Source organism: Nelusetta ayraudi, unplaced genomic scaffold (genome assembly GCF_046127955.1).
Source record: "Nelusetta ayraudi isolate G7.1 ecotype Tasmania unplaced genomic scaffold, CSIRO-AGI_Nayr_v1 ptg000102l, whole genome shotgun sequence".
Classification (NCBI taxonomy): Eukaryota; Metazoa; Chordata; class Actinopteri; order Tetraodontiformes; family Monacanthidae; genus Nelusetta; species Nelusetta ayraudi.
In genome coordinates this window covers 917,185-944,550 of record NW_027466152.1, presented here as the reverse complement: position 1 = coordinate 944,550, position 27,366 = coordinate 917,185, and the positions used below count along the sequence as shown (strand labels likewise).

The window sequence follows — 27,366 nt, the reverse complement described above, 5'->3', positions numbered from 1 at the left end:
ATCATCATCATCATCATCACCTGTGCTGCTGGTGATGTTTGGAGACCTCTTTGTGGAAGTCCTGTGGTGGGTTGGGAATGAAGCAGTACTCTGACAGGTACCCCGCTGCGTGTTCCGCTTCGCTGTAGTCGCCCAGCTCGGCTAAAAAAATAAATAAATAAATAAAAATAAAATAAAAAGACAAAAGAGGCAAAAATGAGAAACACTCCTCAGAGCACAAAGAGGCATTACAACCATCGATGCGAGAGCTGCCGTCTAATCTGCCCCTGTGGCCCCTCGGTCATTAGTTATAAATGGCAATACAGTACAAACAAGTGAAAACAGCACTTAGCAGTTTGGTTGTTTACAGTGAGACACGCAATCACACCTGAGGTGACGCTTTCAGCCAATGAACTTTCATTAAGATCCTTTAAACTGCAGCTGAAAGCAGAAAAAGTGAGCAGACCAGTGTTTCAACCGTTGTTGAGCCGCGGGACATTTCTGATGACACACCACAAACCAAAAATGTCATAAAATGACACTTTTTAGCCAAATCATCAAGTGTCACAAATGGGCCTGTTTAGATGCCCACAAAGCTGATATCCAGGGAGGAAAACAGGCTCGCATGACTTTTAAAGCACAGTCACTCCTACAACGGAACGTAACAAATTATTTTTTTCCAACCAATTAAATCAAAGTAAAATTGGAAAATTTGTCACGCCACACAACTGACATTATCTCAAAGCACACTCGTGTGTTGTGGCACAGTGGTTGAATAAAACTGAAATAGACAGAGGCTGAAAGGGCTTCTAAAAAGGTCATTAGCTGCTATGATGCCAGATATAGACGCACCATCTAACATTTCAGACACAGGCCGGTCCACACTGACGCAAAACTGTGTGTGCACATGGGATCCATTTCATACAGAACACGTCATTAGAAGGCCTTCCCTGTTGTTGATGATTTTTTTTTTTTTTTTTTTCTGATAATGGGAACAAACAGATAGCTCGTCTGTTCTTGCTGGTAAATGAGGAGGGGATCGATGGTGGGAAGCATGCAGAGGGGCGAGGAGCGACTCCCTGGCCGCCGCCGGCGTTTAGAGCAGCGGCAAATCCCCAAAGCCATTAGCCGGCGAGCTGTTGCTGGAGGCTCCCGAGCATCAATTGGCTCAAGTAGTCCCCAGACTAACCTACTAGCCGGCAGTCTGAGCATATTGACCCACCAATCAATTCAAGCTCACCCGCTTAATGATGTGCGCCCGGCTCAGGGGAGAGATACGCTGCATGGGCCCGTCGATGGCGTGCGTCTGAGAAGGGCGGGGCCGCTTTGCCTTTTTGATTTTTGTGGCACTTGTTGTTTTTTTTTTTTTTTTTTTTTTACCTTAACAAGAATGAATATGAGGATGTGCAGAAGCCTCCCTGCGCCCTCAGCGGCGGCCTCGCACAAACGATTCTAATAATTGACTATTTTTAGAGCTTCGCACCTCCTATTCATACTCCTTCCCCACGTTCCACATATAGTTGTCACATGAGCGGAGCAGCCGGTTATGATTCACATACTCTAAAGTATATTTAGAGTATCCCTTCCTTGCACTGACCATTTTCAGAGTCTCGGAACTCTTGAGACTGGGAAAGAAGAAAAGGAATATGGGCTCGGAAGTGAAGAATACTGAGAGACTGAGGTCCAGAATCCAAAATCAGCAAATGTTGAAATAGCTTTTGAGCGGCCTTATCTCCAGCTACCTGCACCTCTTCATGTGTTGATCTGTGAGGAAGACACTTAATTCACAAACCTCTCTTTAATGTTAAGCCTCCACTGGGACACAACAGAGACTGTGGGTTTTCTGGCGCTCTGATGTAAATAACGTTTGAGGCATTTCGGGCTTTTTGCACGAACACAACTGAAAAACGGCCTCTTTGTTTAACGTGAGGAATATTGGTCGCTGCTGTGAAGCACGTGGTAAAATCTCAAACTCCCCCCCCCCCCCCGGCTGAGCCGTCTCATTGCCACAGCTGGTCATCTCCAGGCAGGAGTTGTGGCTCTGCTGGGTGCTATCTGGGTTGTTATTGCGAGCCTTAAGCGTCGGGATTTAGAGCGATCACTTGAGGCATTTGGTGCCGCGCTAACTGAATTAGCGGTGGCGTGGCAGCTGCGTCAAGCCATTTCTCCCAAAAGCAAAGATTTATCTCGATAATCTGGGCCGCCGCTGAGGAGGTGACAACACGGTGCTGAGCCGGAGAGAGCGCGATGTGGCGGCGACAGCCTTGGCCAAATCTCCTCTCACTGACCTATATACTGTAGCTTTCAACCCCCCCCCCTCAGAACTGAGCCGGAGAAGTGGAGGGACGTGAGGAGGGCGGAGACCAAAAAAGGAGGGATTAGCCGAGAAGGATGAGGACGACTCAACAGATAAAAGAGGAAAAAAACTGACAGAAGGCAGAGCAGGAAGCCAGGAGACAATAAGGCTGTGATTTCACCAAGAAAAGGGCCTCAGTGTTTCTGACGGATCCAATCAGCGTTTCAAACACAGAATCCCCAAAAAAACACAACAGGTCCAGTCTGCGGGTGTGTTTGAAAATAATATCAGAACCTTTCATGCCTCGTTTTATTATCACTGCGTGTTGGTTTTATTAAATCATAATACTGAGTAATTTACCTCCTCCTACTTTTTATTGTCTCGCTACCTGATGTGAATTTCCTCCGCAAATTTGTCTTTCTAATGCGTTTCATTGTCTTATTAACTTGGATTTGAACGTCTCCAGCTTTTTCATAATTAATAGAAACGAAGGATAATTACCGTCCGCCTCGGCCAACGCACCGACACAACCAACCGCTGGCCATTCAAGACTTTTAATTGAAAAAAGAAAAAAACCCATAAAAACAAAAATAATAATTGCAATATTAATATTGCGGCAGAAGACACTCGACGCTTAAGTGAATCCTAATGACTTGTGAGCAGCAGCTCCGGCTCGGAACGCGGCCGAGAGGAACCGCAGTCATTACGGCGGAGAGCGGTGTGTGTGAGTGTGTGTGTGTGTGTGTGTGTGAGTGTTAGCAGCCGGAGCAGAGACGACTAATGAATTGGCTCCCCGTCGTTAACCGGCGGAGCGCTCGTACCGGGGGAGCTACTTACACTGAACAGCATAGGACGCAAGCAGAGCCGCCGTGTTGTGTGGACAGGGCAATCTGAAACACACACACACACACACACACACACACACACACACACACACACACACACACACACACACACACACACACACACACACACACACACACACCGAGTGAGGAGTGAGAGGGAGTAGAAATGGATATGAAGCCGTCATGCAGACTTGCTTTAATTGGAAGAGTCAAACAGAAAACAAGCGCTGACACTTTATTACCCCGACAAAGGAGAATAATTAGCGTGCCTGCTGCATTTGTAAACCTGTCCAGTCAACTTGTGTGCGTGCGCACCCTTGTACAGGAATTTATTTTTTTATTTATTTTTTTTTCCTCTACTGATGCTCCATTTAAGAACTTTTAAAAAGGACCAATACAACGTCATTATAAAACTACAGCGGCAGGTCTTAACACTTTAAAGGTACAGTCTGTAAAAAAGAAAGCTGGGTATTTAAGGTAGCCTGCCTGACAGCGCGTTTCATATTTAGGACACAGTCAGGAGCAAGACCGTTCTAAGGGTAGGAAAACCAAAGTGCTTATATTGTACTGCGACTACACACTTTATTAATATGTTCATTTGCAGTATGTTAAGCTTTGATCAACTCAAAAATCATGAATCAAGCCAAATTTTTACACGCTGGACTTTTAATGCTGTGCACAAAAACAAACGCGTGCTCACCTTCCAGTCAATATGTCCTGCTTGATCTGCAGGAAACACTGGTACCTGCAGGAGGAGAGGACACGAAGCCTTAGTGTGAAGACCAAGCAGCAGATTCCAGACAGACACACAATAACAGTGACATCCGCGGTGCAAGATGGCAGCTAACTGGGAGCAAGGCCCTTATTGATCTATGTATATTCTTATACATAAATATATATATGAACCATTCTTAATGGTAGGGAAACTAAATTACTTTAATTGTACGGCGATTCTATGCTTTTATTAATGTATTTGCGGTTGGTATATTGAGCTTTTACCAATGAATGAAAATGATGAAACAAGTCAAATATTACACACTGGAGGACTAGCAGAGCTCCTCGCATCTGATCTCCAGCACTTTAACCAGCGCTGTTGTGCTCCTACAAGTCAAGGCCTTGTCGGCTACACAACAGATCACGACCGCGGCTCGCCTCTGTTACCGGTCCTATAGCGACAGTGTGGACGGCGCTGGCTGACCGAGTGGAACAACCAGCCGCCAGAGGAGGTGAGGAGTCGTGGCGAGGCCTCCTCTCCTCGGCATCCACATGTTTGTGACACTGCGGGGCGAAGACCACGTCACAGCTTTGATGGAGGGGGGCTGCCTTCTCATTGTCTTTAACCAGCGCGCGTCACAAGGCGTCATAGAAAAACAAAAAGCCTCTAATTATGTCGTCTTCTAGTTTAATGAAGCTGCGAGGACGACGACTGTGATCCGTTTGACACTGTGAGCATTGCGGAACATTTCGGCTTGACGCCTAAACATGAACTTTGAATGGACCAGAAACGACCAGCGAATTTCTGGCTACACACCATTTTTCAATAAAGTTTGATGGCGTCTTACCGTGTGTATTCTTCCTGAAGTTTATTGGGATCCGTCACAAAGAACTTGACTCTGAAGCTCAGGTTGTGCGGAGACCCTCCTGATGGGGAGGAAAGCATGAACAGTGAGAACATTTCAGATCCCCACCGAGAAAAAAAAAAAAAGAACTCTTGTAAAAATTCAAACTTTCATTCATTCATCCAAGCTGATCAGCACTAATCCCTGTATAGTATCAGACACAGACTCCAGCTCGTATTCCTCAATGGCCAAATCACACGGCAGAAAGAAAACGAAAAAGAAAAAGAAAAAAAAATCGAGTTGAAACACAGTTCATGGTGTGCTGGAGGAGCGCTGGATCTCTCTCTCTCTCTCTCTTTCTCTCTCGGGCTTCTTTGGAATTGTTTTACGTGTTACTTTGCTATTACGCTTTATTGAAAAGAGAGAAAATCAGAAAAAAGGGAATAAAACAGCAAAGTTGAAGGAGAGTTTAATCATTGCTGAAGGCACATATGGAATATTAAATTACACACACACACACACACACACACACACACACACACACACACAGTGTGTGGTGTGGATGATGGGAGACTCTTTGCTGGAGGTGGATTGTGGACTTGTTAGCCATCATCGCTGTGTCTCGACTGCAGATGAAACCATGGAACTCGGTCAAGAGCTGCAGTCTCTGCTTGAAGGTGCAGTGACATCGACACATCTCATTTCAAATTCTTTTGTTACCGTCGGATGATTAATTATGGTTAAAATAAAAACGCTTGAAGTCACTAGTAAAGGACGTATTTAGCCCTCTGTTTGCAGCTTTCCACTGTTTGCTATTTGCCTCCATACATTTGGAGACAAAGCAAAACTGGGATGTGTCATTGCCCTTTGTGATGTCACACACGGGTCAACTTTGCCAAACAGCGTCTTTGAGCACACGCTTTCCTAAGTGGGACAAACCACAAGCAGAAAAAAACTAGATTGCGATTCTTATTGTGATTCCAGGGCGAATTTGTGTGTTCCTTTTTTTTTCATGAGAGCTTTAGCGCCGTCCCCCGACAATGACCCGCTTCCCCGAGGTGGTGCGTCGTCGGTTTCACCTACTTTTTAACTGTTTCCTGATGGGCTTGTTGGGATCCAGCCAGCGCTGTAAAATATTGATGCACAGACACTTAGGGACAACTCCTGCACAGCATGAGGCGCTTGAATTATTGACGAGTGGCCACACAAACATCATAGTTGATAAAAACACAGGCGGCGCCCGACACAGAGACCACTCCTCCTTTTCAGACGAGGGTCCAGCACTCACCGGCGTGTCCAGGGAGTCGTCGGCCAAGTGCAGGCCGAAGTAGTCCCTCTCGGTCAGCTCCAGGTGCTTGAAGACGACGTCAAGCAGCACCTGGCCATGATCCGACTTCTGCACAGAGGGACGGGAGGGAGGGAGGGGAAAAACAACAACAGGCGGCCGGTTAAATATGGCTCAGTTTCCGATGTGGCGAGAGGAGGAAGGACGTAAACAATGTGCCTGTGTGAATCACTTCCTTCCGTCCTCGCTGCTCCTGGACTCCTCGTGTGAAAGGTCACGAGCGCGACGGGAATGAGCTATTGAACCACATCCTGTGTGTCACACACGGCAGCGTGATAAGGAGGACGAGGAGGAGGAGGAGGAGGAAGGCTTTGACTTTTACGCTCACACGCTCTGCACTGCCACATCTTTTTTTTTTTTTTTTGTTCCGCACAAAGCACGACTGCGACGTGAAAACCTTCTCCACCGTCTCTCCAACTGCACTGAGGAGAACGCACACTGGTGAGATGGTTGTTTATGTGGTCTTTGGCAACATGGTTTGCTTAGAGAGCGTGTAATGTCTTCTGACGAGGAGCGCATAGTTACAGTACATACTGTACATACTGTAGCATTGAAGGCCCAGTGTGGAAAATTTTGGCTCAATTTATGATTTTTATATTGGTAAAAGCTTAACATACTGCTCATAAATATATTAATGAAAGTGTACAATAAAAGTCATTTGGTTTTCCTACCCTTAGGACACTTCTCATACATATAAGAAATACACAGAGCAATCAGGGTTTTGTTCTTAGTTGTGTGGCATTTTGGGCCAACATTTTTTAAGTAAGCCTGTCTGTGCCCTAAACACAACACAAATACACACGTGTATATGCACATGTTGTATTAATACAAAAGGTGTTTTCAGGTTGGCGTCCTTAAATACTGGGCTTTACATTGTTATTCTTTTATTGATTGAATGGTTGTCTTTTTATGGTTGTGTGTATTATCCGTCTTTTTTTTATGGCGTAAGTATTCAATGAATAAAGTATCTACCTTCCTACCTTCAAAAAGTAACACACTGGACCGATAAAAAAAAAATATGTACGTATTTGTTTGGCTGTTCAAATAGAAATAGAAAAAAAAAAAGAATGATCTCAAAAACAATTGCAGTGATTAAAAACTAGGAAGTCAAATGTCTGTGTGAATGAAACAACAGGTCAGTTGAACAGTCAAAGAGCAGTTTCCTGGTCACGTCTCTGCAGAGTTCCTCTGCCCTGATCTCAGAGTGTCGTGCAGGTCGGCCTCATGAGTGCTGGCAGCAGCTGATGAAGCAAAGCAATGAGGAAACCGGGTCGAAAAGACAGAAAGGAGAAGCAGCAAAGGTCATCGCTTGTTTACCGTCCGTGGTGGGCTTGCAGCAGTCAGAGGTGCTGAAAGAAAAAAACTGTGTCGACACAAAACTCCGAACTCGGCGTGAGAACTGAACGAGCCGCGGGTTGCGGACAGGAAGTGCTCGCCGCTTGCCAGCGCTCTCATGGCAGCACGAGCAAAAACACCGGGTGGCAACCTGCTGTGATGGAGACACTTCTACAGTAACACAACCAAGGCGCTAGTGGTGGTTTACACACAACAAACCCGAACCCTGAAACTGCAGCCAAACACCTCCAACCCCTACATCCCGTTCCCAGGAGACATCCCAGCATCCTCCGTCCTCGGTGTTCACTGTTGTGACCCGCGTGCTGGTGAGCGTCACAATGATTATACAACTGTGGTTGAATAATTAAAAAAAAAACTCATGAAAAGAGGGCAAGAGTGATAAAAGGCTGGAAAAAGGTGGAGGGGAAGGGTGGGACGTGACTTATTCAGCAGGTCATTAATATCACATGACCTCGGGAGAGAGAGAGAGAGAGAGAGAGTGAGAGAGAGTGAGAGAGAGAGAGGGTGGGACGGGCGAGAGGATCAACTGTGGGATGACAAGCGGAGCAGAAATTCACACCCGATCCTGACCACAGCTGGGCGACTGTGGAGGTCCATATCACACACACACACACACACACACACACACACACACACACACACAAAGCTCTTCCCTTTACCCTGGTGACACACTAGTACAGGAGGTTCAGACAGGATGATGCTGGTCGACAGTTGACATGTTGACATGGCCGCCCTCCAGGATCACCAGCAGTCCTTTAGTGCTGAGTGACTGAGTGACTGACTGAGTCTGTGTGTGTGTGTGTGTGTGTGTGTGTGTGTCTGTGTATAGGCATACTGACAATCGAGTGCTGTCAAAACCGAGGTAATAAGCATGAGCACCCCACCCCACCCCTGCCCCAACTTCCTTTCTGTCATTTACAACTTACAAAAAGGTATAAAAAAGAAAAAAAGAAAAGTCAGATCAAGAAAAGAGTTTCCACCAATACTCAACTGATTTAAGAATAAACCACGTAGAATGGCAAAGTTTAAAATACACTACCAGTCAAAAGTTTGGCCATATACTTCTGATGGGATGGTTTTTCTTTCATTTTTAATGACTATTTACATTGTAGATTGTCACTCAAAGCATGAAAACTATGAATGAACACATATGGAATATGTATTCATCAAAAAAGTGTGAAATAACTCAAACACGTTTTATATTTTAGATGATCTAGAATAGCCACCCTTCAGTGAGTTTAGAATTGGTGGAAAGGGTATATTGTATATATTATACATTGTATTTGCTCGCATTGAAACTAGTGGGAAGGAGGCATCAGTCCCACAGTGAATATAAATGAAGGACTTGAGGGGAAAACACCTGTCAAGGACAAACAACGTGTTACTCTGCTTCCCCTCACGGCAGCAGAACACTCTGTACTACAAACCCATTCTTACACACACACAAACACTTCAATCGAATTTTTCCAATACATAACTTTACAAACAGTGCAGTTATGTTTTTTTGTTTTTTTTAAATGGGCTGCACAGCTGATAACAGAGAGAGAGAGAGACAGAGAGAGAGAGAGAGAAAGAGAAAGAGAAAGAGAAAGAGTGATTTATGATGTGGCTCAGCGAGACAAACGGCCTTTGTGCTGCTCTTCCTCAGTACGAGGTGGCGGGCGAGAGAGAGAGAACGAGAGAGAGAGAGAGAGACTAGGCTGGTGGAGTCGTTCAATTCGTCCGTCTGTCCGTTTGTCCATCTGAGAGCGTGACCGCCAGCATCAAACGCACCGGAAGGACGGAGAGGAAATGAGCGTTTGAGTGAGAAAATAAACTGACGCGTTTATTTCCAAGTCTTCTCCAGCAGAGTTTCCTTCCAGAAGGGGAAACAGCTGAACACGCCGTGTGTGTGTGTGTGTGTGTGTGTGTGTGTGTGTGTGTGTGTGTGTGTGTGTGTGTGTGTGCAGAAAAAGAATGATGGAAAGTCAGGAATGCGTGAGGCAGCCTGTCCAGGCAGGAAGAGAGGCAGAGAGAGCGGAAGGATTGACAACCTTCTTTTTTCCTTCTCCTAAAGGCCACGCGAGCAAATGCAGGAATCTGAAAGCCAGACTGAAAACAGAAAGTAGCTGATTAAATCATTATTCTCACGTGTGCCTTATTAAGAGGAGCTTTGCATGAGTCGGCAGTTTAACCTGAGTTTAGACTGGCCTGCAGGCTACAGCTGCAGCGTCATCTCATTGCATCATCACCATCATCATCACCACCATCATCACCATCATCATCACCACCATCATCACCATCATCATCACCACCATCATCACCATCATCACCTGTTAGCAGATGAGAACGTTCAGGGCAAAATGGGCCAAATGAAGAAAACTACGTCACCGTGAGATTTGCTCGGTGGAGCTTTCTGTGAGTCAGAAGAGCCAAAGTTCTTGCTCAATAAGTTGTTTTCCATAAATAACAATGAGACTCACCAGCGTTGGTAATGATAACGGATTAAAAACACATTTGGTGCCAGTGTGGCTTCAGTCGAGACTCTGGTTTGAAAGCGGCTCTTTCGACAGCTGTGCTGCCGGAGACGAATCTACATTATGAACAATGTTTAAAACCTGAAGCAAGAGAAAATATTGAGTATTGGGTACTGAGACTACTGGCAAATCAGATGACCATGACAACAGTGTGTGCTGCCCGCAGACTGACAGACACACTGGCAATTCAAAGCTAAAATACTGAAATATATTCACGTTTACAGACGCAATAAACACAATTAAAACAAAAGAAACCAACGCAGAGCAGCGTGCTGGGTATATTCCACCCTGGCATGACTTCCTCCTGCTTCCTGGATGCAGGAGCAGCGAAGCGAGTCCCACAGCCACACCCATGCCACAGAACAAACACCAAGACGCTGAGTCACCGCCGCACGCTTTTCACACAAAATGCAGAAGAACGCATCATTAAAATGAAATAATCCCTTCATAAATACAGGGGAGCTGCAGTCAGGCTGCTGCAGTTGGAAAAGACAGCCGAGACACAGTGATGACTGAATTGACAGGCACACAAACGCACAACATATATACACAGCGGTGCTCACAAAAAGCTTGAATGAGCTGAAATGCACCACAAACTGTTCAGTTAAATTAGACCGTCTTTGAAAATCTAATAGATTTTGTTTCAATAAAATTGTTCCAGATAAATGAATTGCATGCTTCTCCCCAATAATTTGAACAGAAACACAGAGCCTTTGACAACAAATGCCTGTACTGTTTTTTTTTTGTTTTTTTTATCCCTTCACTACAAACTTACAAACGGAGCAAAATAAAACGTTAAAGCCACCGGAGGCCCTTAACTAGAAAATAAGCTTGTTTTATAGTTCAGGGGTCTCACAGCAGTGAGTTACAACTGCTCTGTAACCTTCCGAGCCTCCTGTCGCTCTTTCTTCCTGGTTATTAAGAGCTCCTTGATGGGCTGATAGCTCCTGCAGATCCGCTGCATGTTTACGTGCCGCGCTGCGGTTGCTATGGTTAAACTGCTCGTCTCCGTATAAATCCTCCCTGCTGACCTCCTGCCTCTTCCAACCGCAAGACAGGTCGCTCAGGGGTGGGCGAGGCGACTGCCATCTCTCGCCGTCCCCTGACCTTTATCAATTTGTGCTAAATCCTGTTATGTACTTACATATACATGTATATATATATATATATATATATATATATATGTATATATATATATATATATATATATATATATATTTATATACATTTTGCTGGAGCTAAAAGGTTCAGCCATCTAAAAGAGGATTATCTAGACTGGCGTTTCTCAACTGGTGGGTCGCAGAGCTGTTTTGATAGGGTCGCGGCATCGCAGGCAGTTTTTAAAGGGATCGTAAAATATATATAATACATATACAGAAGAGCACATTAGGGCTGCTGCACAATATACCGTACATTTATACATTTGAACATGTGCGATAGACATATCGTAAACACTGCGGTAAATAGTGCGTTCGTCCGCGCGCTAGATGTAAAGAAATCAGTCCTGTCCAATCAGACGCGAGGGAAATGTGGGCGGAGAGGAACTGCAGCGCGATACAACGCCGCAATTTAACCTATTTACTCGTCTTCAATTTAACGTGTTTCCTCACCAAACAAATGTGCTTCGCCACCGCCAGGCGGTTTTACTGTCGAAGTCCACATCCACCACAGCGAATATACTCTCGTACGTGAGCGGCGAGCGCTACGTGCTAATGACCTACAAAAATGGTGTACGGAAATTTTCGTCGAGCTAGATTTTATTTCACCCGAATAAAAGATTCAGCTGTCAGCTGTCCACCAAACTCACAGCTGGCACGGCTTTCTCCGGGTATCAGTAAATGAAGGCAGCATCCAGGTGACATTTTGATTTTGGCTACCTGAGACAACTGGTGTTCCTCGTTATCATATTTGGTTTACTTTCATTAAAATCGACAGTAACATGTTTTGTGTGTGTGTGTGTGTGTGTGTGTGTGTGTGTTCATTTTTGAAGATCCGCTGATTCCCGCCCTATTTTTGCGGAAGAATAAATTTAAGCGCTGTCGAATACATTTGCGTCGTGACTTGATATGGCAAGGGAGAAAATGTGTGGATGAGTCCACCAGTGGAGGACCACTGATCTAGATGGCCTCGGTTCCCATGACGAGCGAGTGCGTGTGGACTTTCGCAGTGCGCTGGAAGGAAGGCCAGTGGGCCGGGGGAGAGGATCAATAGAAGCACTGTTGCTCTGAGGATGGCCGGCTCTTTCCAGGAAGTGACTGCTGCTGCTGCAGGGCTCTGATCAATGACACTGACAGAGACCGAGTCATTCATTGGACTCGTGGTGGCTGGGGTGGGGGAGGGGGGTCTGGAGGGGAAAGGAGGAGGATGTGACAGGAAGGAGTTTCTACAAAGCTGACAGGATTTAAATCCTCGTCGTGTTGCCAACGTCCAGACTGGAGGACAGTACAATAGCAACACCGACTTCAAACACAGACACGGAATCAAAGTGCAGCTGTGTTGCCGAGTTCATCCAAAATCTCTCAGTGAAGATTAATGGTGATTGTAAAAAAAAAAAAATATGAAAGAGCAGATTTTAATTTATTTGCATCTCGAGCAAAAAAAACCAAAAAAAAACCAAACGACTCATTGTGTCTGAACCGTCATCATACAGTCATTTATGTGTTTCTCTAAAAATCCAAGCATGCAAATGTGGGATGCATTCACACACGCACACGCACACATACACACTTGAGGACCCAACAGGATGTGATTTCTCAAAGTTATTATTAGAGGAAATGCATTTTGTGATGCAGGGCGGGAATTTCCCTGCTGCAGTCACACGCTGGGAACTCTGATCAAACAGTGCGACACACAGACACACAGACACACAGACAGACAGACAGACAGACAGACAGACAGACAGACAGACAGACAGACACGGATGACACAATATCGTCTAATGAGACAGGCGACAGTAGCGTCAGTCACGGGCCCAGTCGTCTCACTCTCTCACACACACGCACACACGCACGCACACACACGCGCACACGCACTCTTCATCTATGTGCATGTGTGTGTGGGTGAAAGGGGAAAAGACCAAAATGTGAGTGTGAAATGACACTTCAGTATGTGGTGCGACAGACATCACAGTGGCCAGACTGTCGCCGTCGCCTGATGGACCAGCACATTTCTTTCATGTCCGCAATTTCCAGAGCGAACGTCTTGTGCAGAATAACGCAATTTAAAATAAAATAAAATAACACAAATAAAAAGATTTGCTCATATTTAGGGAGGGAAATTACTTACGCTGATTTTGAACGCCTGGACCGTGTTGTCCAGCAGCAGTACGTTGCACACAACCTGTGTGTGCTGCCTGTCTCGCTCCAGTTCCGTCGCCCGGACATTGTAGGATCTGCCAGCAGGCAAGCGGAAGCGCGCGCTCATCACGCTCCGGCCAGGCTCTGCAACCAGACGACACACACACACACACAGCACAAGAGGAGAAACATGATCAGTGAGGCGAGCTGCGAGGTCACACTCAGGCCAGCGGCGTGGCGTGGCACACACACACACACACACACACACACACACACACACACACACACACACACACACACACACACACACACACACACACACACACACACACACACACACACACACACACACACACACACACAGGGCTGTCGCCACAGTGTGGAGGTTGCAGATGAGCGTTCCAGGTGCGTCACGTGAGGAAAAGGCGGCAGCTCGGGCGGAAAACAAGGCCGGCCGTTCAGTGGGACAAGACAGCGGAGGCGAGTCTGAGCAGGCCGAGCGGGGAAGCACAGAGCGGCTGCCTCACGGCGGAGGAATGCCAATGAAGGGGGACGATGGCAGCACACCACGTTTAGCGTTCGCAAGTCGAGGTATAGAACGCAAAAAAAAAAAAGGAAAAGGATATTCAGATACTGCGAGGTTGGTTATTCCAATGGTCTGCAACAGGTGGAATGTAGTGCACGAGCTAAGTTATGAGTCATGAGTAATGTAATGAGTCCACAAGCTAATTATTTAGTGTCTAACTACCATCTCTTTGCTCTCTGTGTCATTTATTTATCATTGTGGGCCATGAAAACAAGTCAACAATGAATCTTTCTTATGACGCCGCCTCAAGTGTCACATAAATAAGAGTTAATTGACTAAAACTGTTGTTTTGGACGAAGGAAAGACACCGAGCACCATTCCCAGTGTTGTCAAGTGTGTTGTCAAGTGTGTTGTCAAGTGTGTTGTCAAGTGTGTCGTTTTCATTTGACAAAAAGGGGCCAGCAGCAGTGAGGCGGCCACACGCTGCAAGGCTGCGAGACAGACGCGTCGCCGCTCACGCAGCAGCACCCTCCATCAGGACGTCTGCTCCGATCCTCCAGCTTCACTTTTTTTTTTTTTTTTCAACAGTTCACGTCTGTTGCCGCTCTCGCACAGCGCGTGTCGCGCGTCGGCTCCGTCTGCTTAGAGGTAATTTCGAACGCTATAGTTTCCTTTGACGGCGCCGCGGATGGAAAAAGCAGCTTCATTTAGAACGGCCAGCGGCTCGTTTCAACTGGAACTGCGTCCCACCGCCTCTCTTAAAAGACGGAAATCTGCCGGCATGTCCGTCAAATCCCAGTTCCATATTCACGGCGCGTTCAAAAGCGGCCGAGTGGACGAGGTGAGCAGGCGCCAGTCACTCTCATTTCCCTGCTCGCAGCTTTAAAAAAAGCTTTAAGGCCACGTGAACTTGAACTGGTTCTTAGTTACTGCACTGTACACACACAAATAAAGAGAAGTCAAAAAAGAGGTGGTGGTGTGCCCGAGGGCCTCTCGCTTCTCCAGCAGTAAAACCTAAATGCAGCACAGAAAGAAAGAGTCGGTGTCTTGAGGAAGAAACGGAGCCGATGGAACTGCTGGTTTGATGTCTGTCGTGCTGGTTGCCACCCTGACCAGGAGCTCTTAACAATGATCCAGTGCTGTGCAGCCTTTTAAGAGCCTGATGAGGGAGTTCCCGGCATTCCGCTGTCTTCTCAGAGGAAACGCACAGCATTCTCTCCAGGAGGCGATTTTAAAATGGAGAACCGCCGATATGATAAACTGATATTCCCGACATTCCCTGCAATAACTGATTGGGAATCACATATTAAAGGGGAACAAACGCCTCCCTCACTGAAAGAGCTGCTCTGCTGCGAAAGCCCTTCCACTTTGTGTTTCCTTTGTGCGTGTGTGTGTGTGTTTTGCCGGTGAACATATGTCCGTGCAGCGGGACGATCCGTGCGCTCCCTCTTTTTCCGCCCACTGCCTTCGCTCCCCGGTGATCCGTCCTGACAGCAGACATTATAACCTCGGCATGGGTCACAGCCCCGTCATCAGCGGGAGCCCGATCGCCGCCGATGGCTCCGTCTGTGTGCGTCTCTGCGTCCGTGTGTATGCTCCCCTGCATGTATGACGGGAGCCTCCTGCATGTCACCACAGATCAGAGCCGACGCCCCCCAACCCCCTCCCCCTAACCCACCCCCCGTTGGCCGCCGGCTGCCTGCGTGTGTGTGAATCTACACATCAGGAGCGTGCACGCTGGCACGCTGGCTCCCGGCGTCAACAGCCTGCTGCCTCACGTGTCTGCGTTCAACGCTGAGAGCTGACTGGTCGATCAGCCGGCCAGTTTGAAACCAGAGTTACACACTTTCAACACCTTTACTGTGGACCCAGGCAGTGGAGAAAAAGCTTTCCGAGACCCTAAATAAAAGTATTTCTGTGAGTTTCAAGAGGTCTGGCTGCATCAGAGGCCCACAAACAAAGGGAAGTTTGTTATTTGGTTGTTTACTGTTAATAAGACAAAATGAGAAAACAACATTTTTGTGGTTTTTGCGCTCTTGCGCTCTGGATGTGTTGCATGGGGCGTCGTCTTGCTGGAACGTCCCGTTCTGAGCAGGACGACACAGAGCAGCGTGTGGGTGAACGCATCAGGCTGATTCTCAGTGAAATACAGCACATCACCAATGCATGAGGTCCCCATAAACTTTTTCCCCACTGTGTGTTCTCTCCCTATGTTGAATACACGGGGTTGAAATAAAGTTGGACCAACAAAGCAAATTCCAGGTACTTCTGTGAAGTTTTTTGTTGCCCTTTAATGACACACAACTCCATGGGGGGTTTCGGGCGGCTGATTTGTAAAACATGCACTGATGCACTTTTCATGTGCAACCTTTCCATTTCCACCCCCCCACCCCCGACCCACCTCATTATCTATTATTCAAACAAAACACGACTTTCAGATCTGCTTTTCCTCCGATTAGCCGTCTGTCCTGGCAGCACCGTCACATGGCCGCGTTTCAAACTGCCGCTGCAGCCAAAAATGACACAAATAATTCATCCGCTGTGGTCAAACAGAATTTTGACGGGGGGGGGGGGGGGCAAAACATTGTAAACGCGAGTCGACAGATACAACGCTCGCTTTGACGCGACACCCTCGGGAATAAAAAGGCTTTCACCGACATGTGACCCTTTGTTGCATTACACCCCGAGCCGCACTCGGGGCCCTGGTAACCTGAACTAGCGCCCCTGTCTTTTTAATACACATGAAAGCTGATCTTGGCGTGCTGTTTGTCCAGCAGTTAGAGGTCAACAACGCAACCTGTCAAATTAGCAAAGCGGATTCATGCGTTGGCAGCATTTTCTAAAATTGATCGAGTTCATCCACAGGATCCCTCATGGCGTCCAGACCAGAAGGGATCTGGGACTGGTAAGGTTGTGGGTTCGATCCCGGGCCGGGTCATACAAAAGACTGTAAAAATGGTCCCCACTGCCTCCCTGCTTGGCACTCAGTATTCAGGGTTGTAATAATAATTTTATGGTCGAAAAGTTACCTAGAGCTGCTTTAAAGTTCAGTCAGTTACTGATCTCTTCTGCAAGAGCTCCACATCACTCATGTGATGCGACACGCTGGGGAAGCAACCGTAAAGTGTTGCTACATCACACTATGCGATGCATAAGTATGCATTGGATTCGAGCAAACTGGGTGTGATGGAATCTGCCAAGAAGGCAATACTGAGCTACGTCACAGGGACTTGGTGGTCCGCAGAGAAACACACTGACAGACGGCTGGTAACATCAGAACAAGCGTGACGGCCCCAGCGGCATCGATGCATCCTCAGACCGACAACTGAAGGAAGCCTGGGAAAGCCAGCGAAGGGACCAGCGGAGAGCAGCGAGGAGAGATGAAGCCGTGCAGAGGGAGGGATGCTGCGCTATCGCTGGCTGACAGCGAGCGAGGTGGGGGAGGGGAGGGTTGGCGGCTGCAGAGATGATTAGCCGTGACACACAGACCCTCTCCAACAGACAGACGGGCCGCCTCGTCCTCCCCGCTCGCTTCCTGTCCTGACAGCGTCTCCGCCGTCCAGCTGAGGATCGTCTCCAGAGCCGTGGGCCGTCTGCGCCCGGAGCGGCGACCTGCTTCATGTATGAGAGTTTATATTATCTGCGCTCAAACTCCAAATCCTTGGCAGCTGTGGGGAAAATGTTTAGTCTGAGCCTCACCGTCGGCTTTGGCTGTATTACTGCAGGGTCGTCTTAATATGCTGGCGTGTGCCGACTGATGGGCTAATCTGCTTTTCCTTCAGTTCAGGGAGAATTTATTGCTTTTATTGCGATTTAATTATATGGTTGGATCTTTCGCTCTTGGCCGCTCCTTCTTTTAACCAGTCCCAATCAATAAACATATACCACAAGTAAGAGCTGAACCATATAGCGATAGCTTTTTATGTCCTCTTCAATATCAAGAGAAATGCTTCAACCGTGAGTCTTCGATTTAAATGTATCATCCATTTGTTCTTTCTGTGACCATAGAGTATATTTTCTATTTCAGCTGCCTGCTAGCAGCTGAGCTTCGTTTCTAGAAACCTTGCACACAAAAAAAGCAATAACTAAGTGTGGAAAAGGAAAAAAAACATTTTAATCGTACTGTAATTTTTTGTTTCGTTTTTTTCCCTCTGTCTTCTAGACTCCTGCTGTTTGGTCCCTCCCCCTCTTCCTCCGGTTCTGGCGGATGTCCTCCTAGCCTTAATTTGAGAGTTTAGGATCCGCTCGAGGTTTCTGCCTTTTTAGAGAGGAAGTTTTTTCCCTGCCACCGCCGCCTCAGCGCTGGCTGTGGGTGGAACAACTGGCTAGCAGAGCCGCTGGCCCGGACCTACACAACACGCCAAGTGTCCTCTGACAACTTTGTTATGACACAGTGCTGCGCAAATGAAGCTGAACTGCACATATGCTGTATATTTTAAACTCCTCTGTCTAAACCCTGAGCCTGACTCAGCTCAGATTTGCAGTTTTTTTTTTTTTTAAACAAAAAACAAAACAACAACATGTTGTCACAGTTGCAGTTCTGTGCCAGACCGGGCTCTATCCTCTTCGGATCTATTCTCCATGTTCTCAAAATGTTCTGCTCTGCCGTGTTCGCAGTTTTGCTCTGCTGATCTGGACATGGCAGCCGCGCTCCCCTGAGAGAAGCCTCCGGATCTCAGGAAGCACGCCAACATTATTGCTTCCTGCAGTAAGCAGAGCTCACAAACAGGCACGGGTGTGTGTGCGTGTGTGTGTGTGTGTGTGTGTGTGTGTGTGTGTGTGTGTGTGTGTGTGTGTCTTGACCCTAAAGCATCCCACAGTGGTGGGCTCCTCTGGCTCTCTCAGCTTATTGCAAACACAGACGGTTGTGGAGCCTTCCTGTCTGTGCACAGGAATACACACCCTCCATATAAACACATAAACGGCACACCCCTACTTAAAACACATTTACATGCACAAACACTCAAATTCTAATCTGAAAAAAAAAAAGAAATCTGTTTTTTGCCAATGCCAAAAGTTGTCAGTTCAGTGGATGTTGCCCACTGAACTGAGTCTCCTCGCGTTTCCTTGCACAACATAACTCCTCAAATAGAGAGAAGGGGGGAAAAATAAGTCACACAGCACGGAACTGTTTTTCCCACTTGGGATCTGGGTAGACTGCTGAACTACGTTTGCCCCCATACGTTTCTATTTATACCGCCGATTTCTTCAAAAGAAGCTCTAAAGACGAGATACGCAGGCTTTTTCTGGAGCGTCGTGTTGCCTTGGAACGACTGGTTGTTGGTGGTGGTGGGGGGGGCATTCAGTTAGGATTCCCAGAGGACTCGTAGATTGCACTGTGTTTCATAATGTGTAAAAGTGGGCCAGAGACAAACAGGTGGTCAATCAGATGTGTGCCAGTGTGTGCGTATGAGAGTCTTTAAAAACAAAAAACAAGGATATATATATATGTGTGTGTGTGTGTGTATATATATATATGTGTACATATATATATATATATATTTATATATATATACATACATGAGGAGCAGCATCAGCCAATCAGCCGAATCAGGGATCAGGGAGTTTTCATGATACAAACCACTGGATTCTCGATCATTTACCAACAGTTTACCAACAGCAGCAGTAACTGCTGATTGATCACGATTATTAAACCAATATTCCATTCTTAGAGAAAGCGGTGTCACCTTGGCATCAGGTGTCACTACACAGACACTCGCACCGACCTCCTGGACAATGCAGGCGTGTTGGAACGGCCCACAGAGATGCTGGCACAAGACGGAAACCAAACAAACGACGAAACTCGACACCGGAGCGCGAAAACGCGCTAAAATGCCGAGCCAAGCAGTTTCCGAACGACTTCTCCGTGTCAGCCAATCTGATGTTTGTTGTAAAATTCTGCTCAGATGACAAACGCAAAGGCCAATTCTGCTCGAAAGCGTTTATAGAAATCTTATCTTTGGAAATTAAATTGACAAAACGCACGTTACAGAGTTTCCACGAAGCGACTGGGGCGACATGGAGCCGAGTGATGTCATTGGACAATTCAATGTTCCACAAAGCATTAACGAGTCAACTAGTTCCGCTTGTTCAGTTCCTGTGTCACATCTTCTTTTCTGGTGCTCTTTTTAGCTGCGCCTCTTCACCTCCCACGCTCATTAACCTTCACCCACTTCTTGCCAACTGCTCTTTTTTTTTTTTGGTGTGTTTTTCAAAGTCTGTCTCACACTCGAGCGACCGACCCCTCCCCCCTCCGCCTCGCCACCACCTTCCCCTCCTTAATTCTACTTATATTATGTAGGCCGACGACGCACACAGAGCGCCGCTTTGTGCGTCGGATTCAAACAAAGCATTTGGAAATTGCGTCCGTGCGGGAGCCGAGGTGGGTGAGGGGTCCGGTGGGGGGAGGGGGGAGGCGGGTAGCAGCTTAAGGAATGTGGGCAGAGAATGGCCTCTGACCCGCTTTAGGGATAGCCATATGTGGCTGATGGTAAAGTCATACAGTGAGCGGAACCTGGAGACCCAGCCGTTACCGCCGGAGGAGGAGGAGGAGGAGAGCCGACTTGTTTGGCCGGAGCTGCAAACGACACTGCGCTCCTTCTCCAAATTAACCGAACCCATATGGGAGCAAACCTCATTGTGTGTGTGTGTGTGTGTGAATGAAAAAGCTTGAGTCAGCAGGTCTTACTGTAGTGGTTGAGCTTCCATGCACCCTTTTAAGTTTCGAAGAATGTTGCATTATGAAATTTAGGGAAACAGCAAAACTTCGGAGAAACGTCTCCAATCAAAAACTCTAAATTCACACACGCAAAATAATGACGTTTGCACGCGACCTTTAAGGGTGGCATTTGTCTTTATGGCACCGGAGCCGATGTGCAAAATATTCAAAACAGGTTTGCAGAATAAATTAGCGACGTAGCGAGAACATTCAGCTGACGTGAGCAATGAGCTGCATCGGATTCATGTGACAGTCTGTCTTGGTCTAAGAGCAGCCTTCCTATTGGCCGCCGCCGGCTGCCCTACAGCAATAAGTTACGGCTGGGCCAGTTGACAGTAATTCCTGTTGTTTACCTCGGTTTCCTGCGGAAGCCACGTGGCGCCGTGACGTCGCTCCGTCGCGCAGCCTCGTTTATTCGCTGCGGGTCTCTCGATGGCAACGCAAACCTCGCATCCACTCCACCACTTTCGCACAGACGCATCCCATAAAAAACAATTAGTGGCGGCGCTGCTGTTTTTCACATCTGTACGTAACAGACTGTTGAAACAGCAGCTTTCACAGCGACATCATTAAAACTAAACAGCGAGTCAGACTCAACGAGCGACTTGAACCTCTCAACAGAACACAAAACAGCACACTTTGAAGTCATGGCGTTCGGTGTGTATGCAGCAACTCTCTCTCCAGAGTTGACACACACATGCACAAGCCACCTTATGTTCTATCAATGATACGCGTCTCCTGAGACACAAGACAAGCGTGTTTCTTTTTTCATTTTTCTTCCTACACAACTAAAATAATCTCCAGGACTCTGTGGTCTGGTACTGAGGTACCTTCAATAATATCCCTCTAAAATATCACAGAGTTAAAATGGCTCCACTTCAAGCAACACAAACGTAACAATAAATAAGTGAACTTATAATTTTAAAATAATTTGTATCTTTTAAAGACAAAACGTAACGAGCGTGTTTTTCCAATGTAACAAGCAGAAAGTACAGATGCTTGTGTACAAATGCAGAGAGTAAAAGTGAAAAGTCGCCAGAAATAGAAATACTCAAGTAAAGTACAGATACCAGAAAAATCTACTTAAGTACAGTAACAAAATATTTGTACTTTGTTACTTCCCACCTCTGCTCCTGGCCAGGTGTTGGCTCCGCCCTCAGACACCTACCTTGGAGCATCAGTGTCAGCAGGAAGCCAGAGCGAGTGCGCGGAATGCCGCAAACAGAGGGCTAAATGAGCTGTTTTCACAAATTATTATATAAAAAAATATCTGTGCAGGACTGTTTCTTTGGAGTCCTGGACAAAAAACTAAAACGTGCAATGGACTCTGACACCGGACCTTCATCTCTGAGCACACCCGGATGATGTCGCCGTGTAAAAAACGAGCAGCAGATCTAACTGGGACTCGGCTGCAAGCGTCACACAGGTTTTCTCCTCAGCACACGTTTCTTTTTTTTGCTGTTTCTTGCCCTGCTCCACATTTCTCAGTCTGCTCTCGCTCTGTCACTATCAGTATGGCTTGTGAGTCCATTATGCAAATTACAGTCATCAGTGCCAAGGAGCAGCCATTTACACACACACACACACACACACACACACACACACACACACACACACACACACACACACACACACACACACACACACACACACACACACACCTGTCACAGAGGAGGCCGCTCACCCGATCACCACAACACCCTCGTGACCCTTGTCAATCCTCTGCACCTCTCTGCTTTCCGTCCTCTCGCCGCTATCAGTCAGCCAATCATCTGCTCTCTCTCTCCGGGCTTCCTGTTTACTCCTTTTACAGCTTTTAGGAGTAAACAGCTGGAAGGGAAGTCTCCGTTTTATCGCCCCGCAGGGGGAAATTTGTCCTCTAGATCAAATCGTGCGCGCAACAGCATTGAAAGAAGTAAAAAAAAAAAAGTAACCAGAAAATCAACAGGAAAATATTAAATATACATCAGAAACTCAAAAATGGTTGCATTATTGACAACTATAGTGCAACAAGAACAAAAGAACAAATGGAAATCATAAAACTAAAAGTTTTTTTCTTCGTTTCTGTACACAGCAGAACAACTGCAGGAATGTCATCACAGAATCACAGAATCAGAAGAAAACAGTAAAGAAAAAAGTGGGTTCAAAACATTATTGGAACTCCACTGATTTCACATATTGGACTCTTTCCTAAATCCATTTATTGATTAAAAAAACAAAGACTGACAGTCAATGTTTGTTGACTGTGTTTTAGTGCCAATAGCATAATCAAGCTAACTGAACAACTTTGGAATTTTGAACAACTCTGAACCACCAAAGCTAAGAAAATATGTGTATAAATCTGTGTATATATGCATTTAAAAAGTGGCTCGTAAGAAAGAAAGCTCAAGCTCAATTCATCTTCTTTAACGTTCAGCAACAATGTGGGACCGACGGCAGGTCTAAATGTGAAAGCAGCTCGAGTCAACACCCTTGTCTTATTACGTCAACAGGAATATGATCAGAAAACCACAGACACATACCTAAGTTTGTCCTCGGGGCATGTGAATGCACGTCGAGCTAAAATGTCGCCGTGGTAGTTTGCAGTTTCGTCTTCCTGCACTTTGCGAGCCACAATCCACATCTTTTTCACTTATCGACGCAATTCCTAGATCATTTTGCACTTTTCACACAAACCCTGTTTAAATACACGTGACCATATGAGGACGAGTGTGGTTTCCCGCTACGTCCAGGAGCAACATGTCAGAAGGTTCTTGATGTTGAGAGACACCAGGGGACACAAGAGCTCCAAACCCACCAGCCAAACCTTTACGCTGCATCGTGTCCAGTTTTTGCAGTTGCCTTTGTCTCACACACACACACACACACACACACACACACACACACACACACACACACACACACACACACACACACACACACACACACACACACACACACACAAGCTGTTGCAGCCAGGCAAAGTTTGCAGTCATCAGCTGACAGCACAGCAAACACTGAAAGTGCATTCGCACTTAAACAAACAAAACAGAGCAAAACCCGCTGACTCGTCGTCTGATCAAACTGACTGAGATGGAAAGAAAATTAATTTTCTTTGAGAATTTCTATCTCAAAGTGGGGTTTGACAAACGTGCTGCTATTCGATAGGCAAAGGCACGATAAAAAAGAACCCAAATAATGATTATTTTTTTACCTTTTAATTGTTAGTTCTATTAGTTCTAGTCCTCAGCAGTTATTAAATACCCAATTTAATAAAAACAAACTCTTATTTTAAACAGACAAAAACAGGTATTGTATTTTTTCTTTTCTTCTGTGCACAGTGACACCTTTCATTTTTCACCTTTGTTACACCTTTTTCACAAAAAAAAAAAAAAAAAGCCAACGGAATTTATTGTTACAAAAAAAAAAAAGAAAAAAGTTCAACACGGACTGGAAACATGACGGCAGTGAGGCAGCGTTGACTCATTCAGACAGGGGGCCCTCTTTTCAACACTCACACACGCAGGTGCTAACACACACACACACACACAGAAAAAACAAAACGCGGAGAAACAGAGTTGCAGGTCTGATTAAAGCAGCACATTCCCCTGATTTTTTCCCTTCCTGCTGACGCTCGCACCTTTACACGTTGGCAGGGGTCGTGTTCTGAGCACGCTGCACATTTCCACCCGCATCCACCTTAACCTTGCACATTCCTGCCCCGCCAGCAGGGAGGCCAGGTGTTCCACGACAAGCACACGCACACACACACACACACACACACGCCTGATGAGAGGCTTTACGCTGCCAGGTTATAGGATGAGCAGCAGAGAAATCGACGGTCGCCTTCAGACCTGACAGAAAACAACAACACAGGGAACCTTGAGTTGGGGAGGTTGGGGGTTATTCAAAAAGCAAACTGGGGAATTTCCTGTTTTCATCATAGTGATGTAGCAGGTTAGAATTGAAGACACTAATATTTCCTGTCAACATGAAGACACAGTTTTCGTCATCGCTCCTTTGACCTGAATACAATAAAGTTTCAGGAAAAAGAAGCTTCCACAGAAATCCATTAGACATAATAATAATAATCAGACATATTGCAATGCCACCCAGTGAGCCATCACTCTAATTCAATCGCCACAATCAGACCTGGTCTGCTTTCATCCAGACTTTAGGAAAGGAATCCGTGGGGTTAACTGAGAAAAATATTGCATGTGACGGCAAACATCGCAATGTTTGGCAATATTGAATATCAACCATAAGCTCAATTTACGTCATAGAATCTCACAGATTTGGACACACTAACCAAAACCTGCGCTGTAGTAATTGACAGCATGGGGGTTTTGAAATTCCGACATTGCAAAACGCACACGTAACCCGCTGGGTTTTGTCACACAGCGAGGCTGCGTTCACGCAACGGCGCTCGTTAGTCGCTCCGCAAACTGGGTCACTTTTTAAAAGTCTGAGCATCAGGGCGCGGTGATTTTCTTCTCCAGCGCTCTGCGACTTCAGTCGTCAGCACTCCAAACAACAACAATAGAATTACAGCAGCGTTAAGTACTTTGATGCGGATCATGTGAAACGAGCTCAGGCCTTTCTTTGCCTGAACGCACCGAGGCGCTCGAGCAGGTCTAACAGTAGGGCGGGGAGGAGGGGAGCTGCAGAACCGTTCCAACCTTCTCCTGCTCTGCCCGGCAACTCAGCAGCGTACAGCTCAAGATGCCATCTTGAACGGCTACCAGCGAGGCATTAATTCATACTAATGTCTTCTTATTTAACATGGTTCGTGGGGATCACCAGCCAGAAGCAGATAAATGGAGACGGCTTCATGTGAAGTCACAGTTTTTGGTGAGCAGGATGTGATGACACGACAGTGACTGCATGATTCAACTAATCCCCTGCACCTCTGGGATGACCCTGGATTTCTATTCTTAGAAGCCACGGCTCTCCACGCAGTGATACTCCACAGCTAAACCAATCAGAGTCGATCAAAGTTCCACCTGCCTCGTTTTTTCCCCTGCCCTCGCAGAGACACAAAACGTGAGACGTGGGTCCGACATTTTCATGGAGGCGCGTGGCCAACGGCTCCGGAGAGCCTACTAGGAGGAGGCATTTCTCATGGGCCTAATCCTTCGGAGGAAAAACAATAGTCACCTTCCTGGAAGCGCCGCACATCCTCCGCTAATCTAGGTTTTACTGAGACGCCTTCGTATCCTCGGCCCTGCGCACCCGCCCAAAAGGTCACTTTCACAACCTGAATCATTTAAAAAGGTCTTTGGTGGACGAGTTATCTGTGGGTAACAGAGCTGGAGAAGGCAGCAGAGGGCTTTGACCGGGTGCCTGGGAACATCCAGAGGGTCACAAACCTGTGTGCAGGTTCTCATTATTACACAAATCTCGTCAGCTGCATCCTTTAGGAGGAAGAACCGACCGCTGCAGCGCTCCACTCCCCTGTTCAGCGAGCTTGCGTGTGTGTGTGTGTGTGTGTGTGTGTGTGTGTGTGCAATGCAACCTCCGCTTCACTCCGCTCACTACGTTCCCGGCTCGTAACTGGGGCAAAATGTTGTTAGGCTTAAACAGTCATGAAGCTTCCGGAGCGTTTCTTACCCGTAATCCCCCAGCCATCCTCTCTATGTAGCATAAGTGAGAGCTCCTGTTCTGACCTCACTGTCCCCACTCAAGCAACAGACGTGGTTTGAAACAAATGACAGGAAAGCTTCTACTGCACACTCAATTATGGAGAATCTTAATTTATCCAAAAGCTAAAAAAAAAAGAAACCGTGTTTTGCCGTTCACATTGTTTCAGCACTACCTGGTGCGTCTACTATGAGTGTGATGGGACACGTCTGCTCTGTGTTTGCAGATGAAAGAGGTTCAGCCTGATGCATAATTTAGGAGGCTCTGTTTAAGTTCTACACTGGTCCAGCCATAATTGGCCTCCTTTCATATTAAAAAAAAAACAACAACAACAACACCACCCATTTTACTGTACGGCTGCTGCTGCTCCGTCAGCATTCTCTCATTTTCTCGCACACGTGTGTTTTGACTACAAAAAAAACAAAAAAAAACAGGTGCAAATTAGACATAATTTGATGTCTGAGTCGTAAGGGGACTCAAACGGCAATGAGATCTTTAAATATAGAGGCCGTACAGGCATTAGCTGCTAACCAGCCGCCCACAGAGGCGTGCATCCATACGGCTGAAGAGCTCCGTTCCAAGAGGAAGAGGCATCTTTAAACAAGGCAATGAATAGCTTATTGGCGTGCGGCGGCCGGCTCATATATCAAGATGCATTTGAGTGGGAGAGGTGCGAGGGGATATCTGAGTAGCGCTGGATGTGTAAAGAGGTGAAGATGAAGAGATGGAGGTGGGTGGAACACATTGCGGTTGGTAAACAGGACCAAAACAGGAAAGCGTGGGCCCACCTGACAATCACCCTCACGTCTCTGCAATGTTTCCACTCTGCACAATAGAAGGTCTGATGTAAGTGAAAAAGGCAGCGCGTTGTCTGCGTTCTGTTGGTTTATTTGGCCATGAGGTTGACGATGAAAAAAAAATGGATGCCTGCAAAAACCAAAGTGTTTCAAGGCAGGTTTGTTTTCAACAGAACTATGGCGCGTACTTGGAAAAGCTGATAGTCATCTCTTATACTTGAGCCCTGTTGAGTGATGTTTCACCTTTAGCAAGTGCGATGACACACAGTGATGCTTTTTTCTTTTTTTCTCTCTTTTGTTTTTAAACTCTGGGTTTAGCTGCAGCACCGCAAGAAAACCCACTGGGTTCCTGCTGCTGGGTCTCACAGAACCAACACAACTGGACCTGGATGCGCTCCTTTTCTCCTGATTAGCTGCAAATAAATCCTGCACACAGGGTCTTCAAAAAGCATAGACTGGTGGTTAGCATCCTAAAAATCTAGAACCGATAAATGTAGTCACACCCAACTACTTT

At 46.5% G+C, this 27,366-nt stretch overlaps 1 protein-coding gene across 2 annotated transcripts in view; it reads right to left on the bottom strand.

Annotated features, from left to right (window-relative positions):
- Positions 1 to 27,366, bottom strand: part of ptpn4a (protein tyrosine phosphatase non-receptor type 4a) — a 53,430-nt gene that overhangs the window by 16,664 nt on the left and 9,400 nt on the right. For both annotated transcript variants that reach the window (XM_076048521.1, XM_076048520.1), the window contains exons 2-8: positions 13,182 to 13,336; positions 5,968 to 6,075; positions 5,763 to 5,805; positions 4,683 to 4,761; positions 3,821 to 3,865; positions 3,113 to 3,165; positions 21 to 141 (exon numbers count right to left, since the gene is read on the bottom strand). In XM_076048521.1, the coding sequence (XP_075904636.1) occupies positions 21 to 141; positions 3,113 to 3,165; positions 3,821 to 3,865; positions 4,683 to 4,761; positions 5,763 to 5,805; positions 5,968 to 6,075; positions 13,182 to 13,319 (587 nt within the window). In that variant the 5' untranslated portion in view covers positions 13,320 to 13,336. The remainder of the gene's footprint in view (positions 1 to 20; positions 142 to 3,112; positions 3,166 to 3,820; positions 3,866 to 4,682; positions 4,762 to 5,762; positions 5,806 to 5,967; positions 6,076 to 13,181; positions 13,337 to 27,366) is intronic.